The sequence below is a fragment of the Thunnus thynnus genome, chromosome 14 (assembly GCF_963924715.1).
Source record: "Thunnus thynnus chromosome 14, fThuThy2.1, whole genome shotgun sequence".
Classification (NCBI taxonomy): domain Eukaryota; kingdom Metazoa; phylum Chordata; class Actinopteri; order Scombriformes; family Scombridae; genus Thunnus; species Thunnus thynnus.
The window spans coordinates 14,826,040-14,842,611 of record NC_089530.1 but is presented as its reverse complement, the minus strand read 5'-3'; the positions used below and the strand labels follow the sequence as shown (position 1 = coordinate 14,842,611).

At 41.9% G+C, this 16,572-nt stretch overlaps 1 protein-coding gene across 1 annotated transcript; it reads right to left on the bottom strand.

Moving 5' to 3' along the window:
• Window positions 1-106: 106 nt before the first annotated feature.
• LOC137197024 (metal transporter CNNM1) lies at window positions 107-16,335 on the bottom strand. The gene is made up of 10 exons (XM_067610086.1): window positions 14,718-16,335; window positions 10,392-10,535; window positions 9,089-9,229; window positions 8,725-8,894; window positions 8,333-8,432; window positions 6,629-6,774; window positions 5,891-6,134; window positions 3,888-3,992; window positions 3,150-3,251; window positions 107-2,707 (listed from the first exon to the last, which is right to left on the bottom strand). Exons 1-10 carry the CDS (start codon window positions 16,186-16,188, stop codon window positions 2,628-2,630), a joined length of 2,703 nt encoding a protein of 900 aa, XP_067466187.1. The 5' UTR covers window positions 16,189-16,335; the 3' UTR covers window positions 107-2,627.
• Window positions 16,336-16,572: the final 237 nt, after the last annotated feature.

Sequence of the window (16,572 nt, the reverse complement as noted above, 5' to 3'; positions counted from 1 at the left end):
TTTTGGGTTAAATGACAAGGTTTGTATTCATACAACAGCTATTACAAGGCACTGCAACAAATTATGTGAAATGGGGAGAAACTCAAGTGAGTGACTATAGAAAAAAAAAGATTTAGTGATCTTTACACTATTATAATAGTTTAAATATTGGACAAATATAAATGGTGGAAACAAGAAAGCAGACATAGTAGTACTTCAGTCAATTTATTATTAATTTCATTATCCCTTATGTAGAACATACGGTCTGTTTCTAGATATCGATATCTTTGGGTAACTTATAGAATCATCTGAAATACAAAATGTAACTTTGCATTTCTGTATCAATCCTCAAAAATATAAATAAGCACAAAACCAACTGCAAAATCTCTGAAAGCATTTTGCTGAGAGACCTTTCTGATTCACACAAATCCTCTCACCCTGTCAGTTGTCAGATCAAAAGACTTCCCCTTGCGCAGTCTGTGTATATAGAGGGGTCAATGTGAATAGCTTAGCAGTGCAGTATCCTTTGTACTTCCATAACCTTACCAGGCAGAATCATCACTGAGTGTCCCCAAACATCACCTATGTGTGTGTGTGTGTGTGTGTGGGTGTGTGTGATGTGCGTTTAAAAGAGAGGTGGTGGCTTGACGTCATGTGTGCGTCACATTGCTTTCCTGTCATATCTCTTTCTCTCTCTCTGTTCTGTTTAGCAGTGTACCTGCCAAGATTTCACAACGCAGACCAGCTTAGTCGAAACTGAGCTTGCAGCTGTCGCTCACATTTGAAAAAGGATCATTTCATAACTACAGTACTAGATAATCTTTAGAACAATGGCTTAAAAGTGAGCAGCATTCTCTGGCCTACCACACCCTCCTCAGTACATCAGTGACCTCTGATCTCCCTGAAGTCCCCACCCCCCTTATTTCATTTTAGCAACAGCTGAAACATTTATTTAAAAAAACTGCCTTTTATGAAAATGCAGCTTTGTTTTGTGTTTCCCTGTTATCCCGCAGAAAAGCGTAGCTATCGTTTCTCCTCAGCGCTTGCAGTGGCTCCTCTCTTTGTGAGGTTCACATAGGATCGACAGTGGCACAAGATTTCAGTAAATCGCACACTGCATTTCTGCGGGAAGAAGTTACTGCAGATTGGCATAATCCTATTCATGCATCCCTTTGCCTAAGCATGCATATGGACAGCAGGACTTTCTACAGGGGATAATTCTACAGTAAAAGCAGCATAAACAAACATGCAATTAGCAACTACTCTCCCTCAAGAATACTCAAAATCCATTGAACCCCTTCACTCAAAGAAACCCCTCAAACCCCTAGCTTATTGTTAATTGGTGTATGCAGCTTTAGTTAACGACCTTGTGAGAGATTAACTGTGCACAGAAAAGTGGCTAATATGATGTTATGAAGTTGAAGAATTCCACACTAGTGTGTCTTTTGTGTCTTCAGTGTGACAGGCTAATGATTTTTTAAAAGGTGGTCAAGAGAAAAGGTCAATAAATGAAGGTGTGTGTTTAATAGAGACACTGAAATGTGTTGTAATGGGAAAACATATACAAAACAGACCGTGTGTAGAAAACATGCATTTCTGTAGGACAGATGCATTTACTGAAGGTGCGCATGTATGTGGTTGTCTAGTGATAAATTCAAGCCATTTATATAAGATGATTGATATTGCTATCTTTAAATTACATTTGGTAATTCTGACACTTTCATATAAAAATCAGGTAAGAAATTGTGTTGTTTCTAGCACAGATATTTTCAAAATTGTGCGCACCCCTCTAAACTGTATAGAGGCCAGTTTGTAAAATTAGTCATTCATGCTGAGGATAATTTATGAATTTTTTTAAAAATACAGTTGCGCTTTTTTTTTACTCTGGTGTAAAAATTGTGCTGTGGTCTCGTGGCTTTTTCTTCTGTGGTGGATTATGTTGGCAGTAGGTGGCACCGTTATGGCAACAATAGGACAGTTCCCTGTGCAAACAGCATTTTCAGTATGTGGGAACTGCTTCATAATAACACATAAATAATTAATACTGTTTTTTTGACTATGGAAAAGGTCAAAAATGGCTCAGATATTATTGAAGAACTTTGCTGAGTTCCTCCATATTGACAGATCTCAGAGTTTAGATAAAGTGATTGCAGCTAATGAACAGGTAGCCGGTTATTAAATTCCGGACTATTCTGCCACTTGATTGACACATTATGGCTTAAATGAGATGATTTAGATATTAACATTATGGGTAAAGCTACCAGAAAAAGGTAACATGGACATGAATTGGCCCAATATTCTACAAAACGTAATGAAAACCTGCTGAGATCCAAACAGTCCAGTGTAAGGCTGGATAAATCCAATACTATGTTATTTAGATTTTTCCAATCAACTTTCCAATCTTGATCTGTCCCTCTTACGATCAGCAATCACTAAGGGTGTGAAGTCAGGCAGAAGTGGGACAGACTGTGTCAGTGGGGACCTGAGTATTACTGGTGGCTACAGCAGATAGGATGGCTCAGTCTCCTGTGAAAGTTGTCGGATCATTGAGGGAGTCTATGAAGGGGCGGTTGTTAAGTGAGGAAAACTAGCAAATGATAAAGAAGAAGAAGGCGTCTGCGTCATCCCTCTTCCTCAGTGTCACTGTGCTAGCTCGTCACTGGTGGTTGCTCTGAACCTTCCTCCAAACTCTTATCTCCTTCCCGAGACTTTTTCCTCCTCTTGTTACCTAGAAACAGAGAAGAACATGCTGGGATTTAGGTAATTACCAGATAAATACCTGCATGAAAAAACACTGAAACTGTGGCTGCATCAGCTTTCTCTTGCTTTTCTCATCCTTACAAGTGAACAAAAACAAATGACTTTAGGTTTTGTACCTCACATTTGCCATTAAATGCAAGAATGTCAGCTGTACTACGCAGCACAGACACCAACTCAAATGAATAAATAAAAATAACTGAGTCATATTGTATCTGAGCCAACAAGGACAGTAGTATCTGGAGAATCTGCTCAACAGGAAAGAGTAGGATACAGAGAGGGATACGACACATCACCTGTTGCTAAGATACACCCGGCACTGTTGCTATGCCTGACAGAAAAAGTTTGGGCACATCTGACAGTATGTGTGGGCGTGCTGTTGCATCGATGTTCGAGACAAATGGCTCACTCACTCAATTTACGCAATAGCTTCTTTCCAATGTTCTCCTCAGAGCTGGATAGAGACAGAGAGCTGATCAAGGGAGAGGTGGATGGCTGAGACTCTGTAGGCACATCTGAAAGAGAAAGTTCAAAGAAGTTAGAGAGTGAGATAGATGGGGTAACAGCAGAAATGACAGGCAGAATAGATGAAGGGAAATAACCACCCCACTTACAGTGATGTGTTGATATGCTGCCTACAAGATAAAATCTTCCGTAGAGGACTTTTGTTAATCTTAAACTGTCACTTTTATAGAGTTTTAAAAGCAAGACCATGTAACTTTTGCTGCAAAGTGGCCTCAAATGACTGTTAACATTTAATTTTCCAGATTGTCAGTTGCTTTAAAGACGTCATCATCATTAGGAAACTTGAGTGAGAGTGAGTGGAATAAGAGAACGACAAGTAGAGAGGAGTTAGCAAACAGACTCAGTGATGTCAGTTACACATCGATACCTATATAAAGTTAGCTGACATTAGCCACTGTAAGCTACTGGTCATACCAGACAAAGTAAGGCTGTAGCAGCAAAACCCCTGAGTGTATTAAATTAAGCAAGTGTGTGTTTTTGTCAGACAATATGGTTCTTAATATCTTAAGTACTTATGATTAAAATCTTATGGAACAAAACATAAATGCCTTTAATTATTTACTTTTAACTTTTTAACTGATGTAAGAGTCTATGATGCATGAGCCTGCTCTCTTCTCTGTACTCACCATTCTCCCCATAATTTTCTGGTCGGTCCTCGTTGATGTAGGGAATCTCATCCATGCGGAGGAACACAGTATCATTTGGACTCCTCTGGCCATCAGACTTACTGCCTGTAGAGAGAAATAATTACACCAATCCAACCGCAAGTTGCTGCAAAACAGCAGCTGCTTTGCATCTCTGCCTGTAGAGGGAGGTAGGGAACATGCTATTTATCAATTAATAGTTTTCAAAATCCAGTATGAGGTTAGACACTGCAGCGGTCACCGATTAAGGGTGAAGAGTATAGAATTTAAATGTCAATTTTAAGATTAGCAACAAGTCAGAGAGGACATAATTATTAAATCAGTAGTGTTTTAATTAGTCTTAAAGCTGCTGACTTGTAGCTGAGTGGTGCATAACTGGACACTACACTTTTATTGACAACCAACAGAACCATCTGTCTCCCGATTTTTCTTATTGACACGTACACACACACAAACTGGGTGGCGTGTTACACACAACATAAGACAGATGGCATGTGGGAAATCCTTTAAGCCTTGAAACCAGTACAGATTGGTTGATGCCATGTTTGCATGAGGTTTCTGAGTGTATGTATGAGTGAGTCATTCTAGGTGGTTGGCTTCATTGGATTCACTCTTTACTGATGCTGTAAATATATTTAAAAAAATATTTTTAATAAAATATATGAAACTATGTTTTAATATTAAAATAAAACACATTTGTGACTTGTGCTATATTTGCCTTTTGTTCTCAAACATGCACACTTACAGTTAGGATAACGTAATATTCAGTTTGGGGCTTTTTTCAGATTATAATTTCTAAAACACCCTGAGTTATTTCAATTAATGTCTCTATTATTCCATTATTATTTTTACACAATAGCTTATTTTCCAACAGCAGCCTTGGGGAAATTATACTGTCTGCAGCTCCATTACCTTTTCAAACTTATTTTGGTTTTCTAATTAACTACACACACTGCATTTTCAATTCTGTTATTCACAGTGCTGGTATGAATGTCCTGGGGGGCGGGGGGTTACAGAATTTATCATCACTGAATCTGCCAGTTATCATATCATCATGTTTTGAGGTCGTATCTATGCAGTCAGACAGGTTTTGGGCCTGTAGCCCACAAAGCACTCTGATCAGTGTGTTTGATCCTTTGAACCCTCTCTTTCTTCCCCTTCAAAAGAAACCTCTGCCAATCAAGCGAGTCATAAAATTCAAATTCAGCTACACGGAGCTTGATCATGGATTTTGTGTTGCTCTTATCTATTGAGACTAACAGTGAATGCAAAAGCGGTTAGATGTAACAGAGAGCTGGAGACATGATGTAGTCAGACCTCTGTCAGTCGTCTGTCAGAGTGAGGGGCTTAGAGAAGAAAGTAAAAATTAAAGCTAAGAAGGGAAATAAAGGGAGGTAGGTAGGCAGAGGGAAAGGAGGCAAGAAGGAATCATTGAGTGAGGACAGAAATGTCTTTTTGAAGGCTTATGTCAATAGTTATAACTGGACTGAGGCTGCTGGTAGTTTTTATTCTTTCCTTCAGAACTTAAGTATTGGACATTGGAAAATGCCTCAGAGAGACCTTGAAACTCTTACTCAGTGTGATTTATAGAGGTGATGTAATTTCAGGGTTAGCAGTAGCCGTTGAGGGTGGTACAAAGCCTACAAAACCTTGATCAATCTGTCTTTTATTTTTCCAATCAATTATTATATAAAATGTGAGAAAACTGGGAAATTGTCCTTCATAATTTGTCAGAGTTCAACGTGATTTCTTCAAAAACCTGAATATACTTTATTTTCAATGACATAAAAGAGAAAAAAAGCAGCAAATCCTCACATTTGAGAAGCTGGAACCTGTTGAACTTTTATTTGATAAATGACTAAACTTATTATCAATCAACTTCTGTTAATTGCCTAATCGATTGATTCAGCACTAAAACTAACCCACCTAAGTAAAGTAAGTAAAGACTCTTAGTCAACATATTAAAATGAGTTTCAAATACTTACGAACGATACGGTTTCTTTCATTGAGCTGGGAGGTGTTGCAAAGGCCACCATGGGGATGGAGGTGTGCGAGGCGTGCCAGTCCCAGCCGAGTGTGTGTGTGTGTGAGGGGGAGGGCGATGCTGTGTGAGCGGGCCTCTGGAACTGGAGGCCTCCCTTTAGCGTCAGGGTCCACCGGGTCTGGTGTCTGAGGGGAGCTGTCCATCCTTGTGGCAGTCAGAGCATTCTGGTAGTGGTTCCTGGAAATCTAAAGGGAACGTCAAATGTGTAATAAGTGTTATCATCAGTATAGGATCTGTGTTTGAAATGGCTGCTATATCTGACACATGTGGACAGGAGGAAACATGGACTGGACTGGAGAAGGGGGAGGAGAGGTAAAGCGAGAGGGCACATTCATCATTTAAGACTAAAATATTCATGGTTGAAATGGAGCTCAATTATCCCCAGTGATTAAAGCAATAAGGGTGCATGGAGGGGAGAGCGAGAGACAGGATGTCTGTGTTCAGTCAGAATCAGGGATTAGGACATATCAAAGGCATGCTGCGGTAGAGGAAGAGTTTGCGTTTTCGGGAATTTTGAAGATTAAATGGAGCTTAAAACTGCAGTTGCTCGCTTGTGCTCCAAAGCTTTTCCCCCAGTATGCAGGAAATTATAGTATTTAATTTAGCTCATAATAACAGTGGTTAATGTTAATTTATTTTTGCTGTTTCTGCGTTGTGTGCTTGCATTTTTGTATGAAACCTTGATGATCTGCAGGTCTGTGAGCTGTCGGACTGAGTAGTCTGGTAAGTAGACCCCTCCTCCTGTTGTGAGCTGACCCACGCTGCCTCCACTCAGTAATGAATCTGATTGGTTCAGACCACTGCCTCGTGAATTATACCTGTGACCTGCATAGAGAAGAACAAGAAAACACAGGTTTGGTAGCATAATTCATACATTCATCGCTGTTGGGTTGAAATCAATTAGCAGCAAGTACAAAAAGAGTTCACACACTCAAATCTATCAAGACGCTATTTTAATTCTAATTTTTCAGTTTCTGTGTTTGGCACAGAAAATTAAAATAGTCAACTGCACTCATGTTTTTTCAGTATACCTTCTTCATTGTGTGTTATTGCAAACTAATTTTGTACTTCTTGGGACTTTGACTGTACCCAGTACACTGTACACTCTTTTTGTATTTTGTTGAGTGAAATATTTTTTATTCTACCTTTGAAATTTGTTATTTGTTGTAACTGCCTAAGTTTCAGGAACAATCGAAAACAGCCTTGTTGTTGTATTTTTGAATTCTATACAAATTGCATGACTCTTCTCAAATATACAATGGTTTATTAATGTGGATGGACTTGTATCACAGCTCACAGTAGTCTGCACTCCGCTGTGTGTGTACTCAGGATAAGAAAGTATTTTTGAGTTCACAAAATGAGACTGAACATGATGTAAAAGCCCACAAGTCATAACATTTTTTTAAAAATCATTGAGAAATGTGTTGCTTGATAGTGTGGGATTTCATGTGAATGAGTGTCAGCCTGCTCACTCGAGGTAGTTGAAGTTGCCACTACTTGCTTCATTTGATTTAGAATATAAGTGGCATAGTGTGTCATAGAGCAGCTACTTACACTTCTAACTATAACTGTATAATGTCATTTAATTCTGCATGGTGTCATACCTATAAAGATGTTTTATATTTTAATGCTTTACAATTAAAGGTATAAAAGAGGCAGATGAAATAATGTCAGCAGCTTTTAAAAGATGATTGACAGTGTTGGACACAGAAGCATTTTATGTGTATATTTAGTTTTTAGGTCCCCTCTCTGCCGTGTCCTGCATGCATTTGAGCTCCTCTTAACTGGGTGGCATAAAGTGCTGCTCTTGTCAACTCCAGCGAGAGAGAGAGAGAGAGAGAGAGAGAGAGAGAGAGAGAGAGAGAGAGAGAGAGAGAGAGAGAGAGAGAAGGAAACTGCACTGGCTCTTTTGAGATGTGACACTTCTGCAGCTGCTTAAGAGAAATTCTGGATTCGGTAATGTCCAAAGCAGGGATTTAGAAATACTTCATGGAGTCTTCCAAATTGCTTTAAGCTTACCACACATGCAAAACATGCACACAACCACTTCAAGACAGAAAGAGAAAGGGAGAGAGAGCGAGGGAGAGAGACAGTCTTTCTGCGCGCTCTGCTGTCTTTCATATAATCCTGTGCAGGTCATGTCCTTCCACTGGGAAATTCTCTGAAATCACGTCTTTTAATTACTTACTTCCCACGGCTGCTGCTGCTCCTGCAGGCTGATGCTACACAGATACTGAGTGGGATTTAGCCAATAAAAAACACTTCCGCCACCAGCAAAGCATTAGTTTTATGATTATTACTGCCGTTGTCGTCAACATCACCATCATCCTCACTGTGTGTCCCCCAGAAATATCGATCTATATCTTTTCATGTGTATACTTACCGATAGGCAGGGGTGGGATGAGTGCTGGCATGCCATAGTAGGAAAATGCTCCATTTTCAAAGCGAAGAGCCTCCTTTCCTATCTCTACCTCCACCCGTCCCTGCAACATCAACACATCCATTTACATGCACAAGGTTTCAGCTCTACACTTATGGTGTGACTACTGCATTGATTACTCATCTAATGGAGCCACCCACACAGGACATAAACAGAAAAGCACTGTAATTATAATAATTTCAAGCACAGACATGACTATCACTTGGGTTTCATGGTTCATCCGCCACAGCCTTTTTGTCATTCTTTTTGTCATGCAGCGTTGTTTGCACAAAGCATCCAGTTTAACGTAACTTAACCCTTGTAATCAAAAAGCAGCAGCAGAGTTTGGGATTCACCTGCAGAATGAGGACAAAGTAGTCGACAGGTTTGTTTCTCTGGAAGAGGTAGTGTTGAGGAGTGTGTTTCTTCTTGGGGTTGAACTTGAGTTCCTGCACAACACTGGGATGTTTGATGAGACGCAGCAAGATCTTCTCTGACAGGTGACACGGCCGGAACGGTTCAACCTCTACAAGATAGATGCATGTAGACATGCAGACACACAAGGACAAGAACACATCGGAAGAACCAAAGAAAGAATCAAAGAAAGAACTCTACATTCCCTGTCACATGTCCTCATCCTCATTTTATTGTGCAATTGCCTGTGTGCACGCATGGACACGGCATACATACACACAGGGATAAACACACATACAGCTCTACCTGTAGCCAAGAAGCGATGTGTTGCGAGCAACAGCTGGGGTGAGATCTTCACCTTCAGCTCATTTTCTGCCAGTTTGAATATAGAAAAATCCTGCTGTTTCCTCTCATGGTTGGACACTCGCCTTTTGGTCCGATTATCAGCTGGAAACACACAAAAACAGACAGCATATTTCACCTTCATACACTGATAATAGCTGATGGAGGGAAAGCTTAGGTTTGGCTTATTAGATTTGCCACATAAATACAGTATTCTTATACACGCTACCAGGATATAGCAACTACTCTGAGGTGCCACTGACCTCGTTAGTTGATGCATCTTTACTTCATGCTAACAAATACTAGAGATGGATTTCTATTCACAATTTCTCTGCCATGCATAGTTAGTTTATTTGCATCCGCAGATTGCAGTAGATTATCCAATGCTACGTCAACATACTTCTGATTGATAAATGGATTTATCCTCTGCATATGCGAGGAGTATTAAACTTATTATATCCGTATAAATACATCATGGCTGCAGCAGAAACAGCTGGTGCTATAAATGCCTGCAGTGCACAGTCTGGAGAGATTAGCTCCCCTGTGCTTTATATACACACACATAATTATGCGCACGCAGACACACAAAAAAGACCCAGTGAGTAAGAACACCCACGCAAGTGCACCCATGATAGAGGCTGCTTCACACACTCTGCATGTAATTAAAATTGTAACATGCTTCAAAATGTAATGTTCCAGGCTGCTGGAGTTTTTGTGAAAATATACAATAAAAAGTTTTTTTCCCAATTGTGGCTTGTAGATAGTAAGGAAATCAGTGAGTGAAAAGAAGAGACCAAATTAGATATGAAACAAAAGGAGTTTGGCATTTGACATCCTCTCTGTGGAGAGCTTTCCCAGCCAATTAAAGATGAGCGGATTATGGTGATTATCTGGGAGACTGGGGCATTTATCCACATTATTTAATTATGCATCAGCAAGGAGCTGGGAACAACAGGGGAGAGAATGTGGGATCAATAGTTTAATTGGAAAACAGAAAAGGAGGTGAAGGAAGAGAGAATGTTACGATGTACTATTCACACAAAAATCCAGCTGCTAGCATCCCTAAATATTGTACGTTGCTGAATTGAGCATTTTCCAGTGATGTTTAGGACCACAGGGCTGAACAATCTGTCAGCTGCGGAAGCAAACTGAGAAAATCTATTCAGTATGGGAGCTGGAAACATGATAAAATTGATTCACAGCTAATGCAACAGTGACTTTGAAAATTTAGACCTTCATAATCAGTGTGTTTATTTGTCATACGTACTATACAGATCTGTCTCATCCACAATCTCGGACTTGATGATCTCCTCTATGACATCCTCCAGGGTGACGATGCCCATCACCTCGTAGAAGGGATCTCCCTCCCCCTCACTGTTCACCCTCTGCACCACAGCCAGGTGGGACTTACCTGCACTCATCAGAAAAGAGAGATTATAAATGTGAGTTCATGCCAAAAACTGCACATGCAATGAGTTGAGAGTCAACGTCACCGGATAAAAATAACACGAGTCAACAGCCTCCAACTGGATCTGTGCACTCAAGATGAAAAATCAGCATTAATACACCAACTGGAGCTGAGCGACCATAAATACAGGAGAGATCTGTATATATATTCTTGTACACAAAATCACAGTCACACATATTCTACACACATCCTTGCAATGTCAGGACTGCTCTCTTGTATGTGTATGACTCAGATGAGAAGTAAGTGGACATTGGGGGGTTATTCTGGAGACACTTTGACAGTTTGGAAGACTTGGTCCTTATATAAACACTATGGTTATGCAATCAGTCGGGTGACGCCTGCATCTGCCGACTAAACTGCCCATTGCGGCTGCCACCTCTGTGTAAACACACATATGCAGCAGGCAATTTGAGGAGGGATGCTATCCTCCTTGTTAGCAAAATGACCAAAATGCATCCCCCTTGTTAACCCGCCATCCCCCCTGTCCATCCCTAGTAGCAGAGAGAGTGCAGGGGCAGAGGGATTGTTTAATTGAATATGTTAGTCTAGTCTGCCTGATTCATTGACCTTTATCTGACTGAGGTTTGTACAAGTTAGAATCTATGGCCCTGACCATGGCTCTGAAATATCAGTAGCCTAACTGTGCTGTGTATTGATAAATCCATGGCGCTGTCTGTGGTGCTGAAGTAGCAGACGGATTTGTAATTGTGCCTTTTTCTCTCAGTCCCACCCTTCTGTCAGTTTCGTCTTGGATCTACAATATTCTCTAAACTATATACTATAAATACTCATTTCTATACTTAATTGTAGCCTATGTACTCTATAGAGTAGTGTCACCGTCATGATCAAGTGACAAGAAGCAACGTGTAGTCACAGAAGAGTGAGAGAGTCATAGAGTCACACTGCTGCCTGTAGTATTTCTATAATATTTCTTTCCTACAGTTTTTACGATAGGTGTTTGGTGTAATGTGACTGAGAAAATTAACCTGCACTGACCGTACCATGCTCTGCTACAGTTACATAATTTGAGATAATGTTTATACTGTCAAAACTACAGTGTGTTTTGAAAAGTGTGCATCTTTAAAATGCTTAATGTGCACATCTAGAAGAAAATAGGCCTACACAAAATATGTATTTAGCCTATTAGCAGTTCGGTTAAATCAAAATTATAAACGCAATTATAATATCAAGAATTAGGCTAGGCCTATATGATAATCCTGCAGTCCAAGATTACCCTAACCCCAGGTTACTATAAAGTTAGGTTACCCTAACCTTAACCCTAAGACTAGAACTAACCTTAACCTTAACCTTCCCATTGGGCCATCCCCCCTGTCAGAAATTAACAAATCACCTACTGCACATATACACACAAACACAACCACAACTTTACACATCTGTGAGCAGACCCAGCACTCCTACTCAGTAAGAGTTTGGCTGAACACGACAAGCCTGCCAGATACAATTATACAGCTCGCCAACAGCATCTCTGGAGCGAGTTGATAAAGCAAATGTGACAAGAAGTCAACGTTGCCACCAAACTCAAGCATCGCAAGGAGAGAAGAGCAGGAAAACTTGCCATAATAATGTAATTAAAAATATATTATTGCACTATTTAAGGCTAACTAGTTGTTATGTAAAGATTTTTTTTCATTTTCAGTAGCTCAAAAAACAGGTTTAATTGTCACTAAAAACAGATATTTTTATGCTAATTCAGTGCAATTCTTTGCTTTGCCATTATTCACTGTCATGGTTCTGCTTACATCAACGCGCAAGTATATTTGGTGACCAAGGAAGTTATCTAACCAAATTCCTGATGAACTGACTTCGAACAAAATCAGTGGCTCATATGAGTTGGAACGGTTTAGGAGATCACTGCCAGGGGATAAAATGGATCAAATGCTTTAATCCACTGCAGAAAAAAAAAATGCTGATTGACTGACATCTCCAAACATATCTCTGGCTGCATACAGGCGATTGTATTGAGATGACGAGATGATCAGGTGACCAGTTTGTCTGAAGAGCTCAGGTGAGTCAGAGTTGGATTTGCCCTCAGCTGCTGATGTGCCAGGGAACTGCATTACATCATTCGTATGTTACATAATACCCTTGCAGAACGACACACACTCACCAGACTCACACACGCAGACACACATGCCCGGGGCAAAACTAGGTCTAACATGGATGTCCCTTTTGCAAATGTTTCTGCTCCGCCAGTTTCCCAGGCTCCTCCAGTCTATATTTCAACTATGTGTACTGTTTTATATTATGCATATGTTTTCATATGACTATGCATTATATGAATATTTGCTGTCTGTGTTTTCTGCAAACATAACATTCATACAGCACTACAGAACGAGGAAGGAAATAATGCATTGTTTATATCTCTGCAGCAGTCTATTTTTTTTTGTAATTTTTTAACCTTCGGTTTTACATGCATGAACACAGAACAAACTTCTATGATTTGTCATGTGTTTACTACATAGTAGTTGCTTTCATAGGATGAAGTGTCTCAACCCAATCAATCAAAATATTTATAGCAGATTTTGTGTTGTCCATAAACCTTCAGTGCCATGAAAGCATCCCTTTGCATTGAGTAAAGAGCATGGCTTGGCATATAATAAAAATTACATTGGTTTTGACATTTCCATCCCCTCCCCTGACACAGGCCTCCCTCCTGCCCATTACCCTTCTCAAATAGACATCTTCACAGCTTCCAGCCAGGCCTCCTGAACAGCGGGAGTCTTTCAATCCATGAGAGCAAAGTTGGAAGGAGGTGAGAGGGGAAGGGAAAGGTTGGATCTGAATTTTTCATGGTTTCTCTGCAGGCTTGGATGGCGATGGCCTACTGAGTGGAAGAAGCTTCAAAGTCACCACAGGCTGACAATTAGGTGCACACAAACAGCGGAAAGGTGAAGCCTGACCTCACCTTTCCACCTTATTTATAAATTGCGCACACACACACACACAAACACAGGGTCAGACCTGAGCTCACGGATCACTTGTAACAGACCAAAGCCATCTTTTATAATCCTGAGCATGATGAAGCAGTAGACCTCTTGACCTGTAAGCGGGATGTGTACGTCTAATTTATAACCCTCCCAAGGTCACCGCTGAGTCTCCTTTCACAGTCTGATTGGACAACCGCAACCTCTGACTGACATCTATTGAGCCCCTTTTGTCAATGAAACATCTTAATCCCCACAACCAATGTCAATGAAATCCTTACATAACAGTCATTCCAGTTGCCTCTCATATGTCTCCATTTTATCGTATGACGCTGTCAGGGGAACAGTTTGAGCTGTACACTGCAGAGCATCGATTCAGAATCATACTCAATGTTATCATCAAGACTGAATGGGGTCCCTGGAGAGAGGCGACACACTTTTTCTTGGTAGTGAACAGATGCTATCTGAGCTGTATGAGAGACTGAGTGCAGTAATACTGTGAACTCACTTATCAGCAAAGATGCTTATCAGACAATGAATGTGTGAGGCAGAGAGAGAGAGAAAGAGGGATAATATTCATTGACTCTACAGCCATTAAAGTGTGGGCAAATGCCTCTTGATAAATTGCTTTTTGATGGCGCAAAAAATACAGTTCCACATTACAGTACAGTGTACAACTGATGCATGGCATAATATAGAAAGAGGAAACAGGGGGTTTCAGGGGCAGATAAAGCTCAAGGGGTTGTTGTCATGGGAAAATGACTTTTACTGCATAAACTCTTAAGATAATCCCATTCTGGTCCTTGGTAGCCTCTCACCTCTGGTTGAACCACACTCACTGTGTGACACTGTATCAGATTTCACATATGGCTCTCACTGGTCTGGGGATCAAAGGGCTTTACTGGCAGGCCCACTGTGAGCCAATGGACTGATATATACACTGACTTCTGCTCTGAAAACTTGGTTTTAAGTCCACAGTCACATCAAAGGCCATTTAACTCCTAGGTGGCAGGAAGCAGCTTTCTGCTCCAAAACATGTGGGCCCCATACACTCAACACTGACTTCATATAGGCTGCTCATAAGTCACTATAAGTTCTGGACATGTAAAAACAGAAGATAAACCTTCTTCCTTCGGGATATATCGGACGTGACTTCTGATATGATTTAAAGTGGATTTACCTCTCTTAAATTCCTCCAACATCACATCCAGCTTGGTGTCATTGAACACGCAGTGCATGGGATGCTTGTAAAACTGAGTAATTGTCTTCAGCGGAGTGCAGTCGTCAGGATCCACGAAGGCCAAGTCTTTGACAAACAGGATGTCCACGATGTTGGATCTCTCGTTCTCGTAGACCGGGATTCGGGTGAAGCCGCTCTGCATCACGTCGGACATGGTGCAGAAGTCCAGCACGGCATCCGACGACAGCATGTAGCAGTCGGACAGCGGTGTCAGCACGTCCTCCACGGTCTTGGTCCTCAGCTCCAGGGCTCCCTGGATAATATTGAGCTCCTCTTTGACCAGGTCGTGGTACGGGTCTGTGACGCGCAGCATGGCTACCAGCTTCTCCCTGGTGTAAAAGTTGCTGATCTCTTGGTGTAGCATGATGTCCAAAATTTTGGAGACTGGGTAGGCGATGGGGAAAAACACCAGCATCAGGAGGCGGGTCGCGCAGAGGGTCTTGGAGGCGATGGCGAGACTGTGCCTGGACGCCACGGAGTGAGGTAAGATCTCGCCAATAAAGAATATCCCCAAAGTACAAGAGGCAGTTGAGAGAGCAGTCATCCCTAAAATCTGGCACATCCAGACCACAAAGCATGTGTTAGTGAGCACGTTGCCCAGCACCACGGTGCAAAGGATGTAGTTTCCATGTTTACGCACAGACTCTATTTTCCGTGCGTATTTCTGCTCCTTCTCTGTGCCACTGTTCTGCAGGACCCGGAGCTCCACGGGGTCCAGGGCCAACATGCTGATGTTTAGACCGCTGCACAGCGCCGACAGCCCCAACAGCAACACGGAGACCCCCGCCTGGAGCCAAACGTCTGCCTCTGGAGGTCTCTCCACCACTGCCAACCAAAAGTCTCTGGTGCTGAAATGCTCCCATTTCACTCCATCAAAAGCGCACATGGAGTAGTATTTGATCACCTCGCCTCTGCGCAGGTCTTTGGCAAGCAGCTCCACCAAAACTGAGTTGTGACTTGAGGTGGATTTGAAAGAGCCCAGCAGCTCGATGTCAGAGCTCCGGGCATTCTCCTCTTCACATGGGTTCCCTGTGGACCGGAGCCACCTATCTGAGTCCCCGCTGTCCCCTCCTGTTTCCTCTATGAACGCGATCCATGGGGCGGCGGGAGCAGCGTCAGGTCTGCCGCTGATGTTCAGGTTGTTTGGATGCTCCGTAGCTGGAGATGCGGAGTAGTAAACCCGCAGCATGAAGCGGGTCCCCTCGGTCGCCCTCAGTATGCCGTCCTGAACGGACAGCTCTCCGCTCTGCGTGTCCTCTGGCCGGACGCCGAGCAGCGCTGCTGTCGGGGCCGGCAGAGAGGAGAGGGTGACGGTCAGAAAGAGTAGAGAGAGTCGGCGCGGATGCAGGATGCAGCAGAGAGCATCCGCAGCATCCGCAGCCATCATGCTGAATGAACTACTGAAGGACATGGGAGAACTGGGTCACGTGGTTTGCGGATGGGATGGATGGAGCAGCTGGATGGCCATATCCATGAAGACGAGGATGGGTAGGATATGTTAGGGTGAAAGAAAATTTCAGGAGGACAGAGAGAGTGTGAGGGTATGTGTGTGTGTGTGTGTGTGAGAGAGAGAGGAGGGGGCACCAGAGTCCTTAATGACACACCGTGACGTAGGCCTGTCTTATTTGCTTTCTGCCACTTTCTAAAAATAGAAGGCAGGAAATGCCCAATCATGAATGATTAATGTGATACACACGGGATCATACAACACTTACAACTGTAGAAAACCTTACATAGGCATAATTTTAGACAGGTACAAAAATACATACACGTGCACTATTTGGAGGCTCTCTTT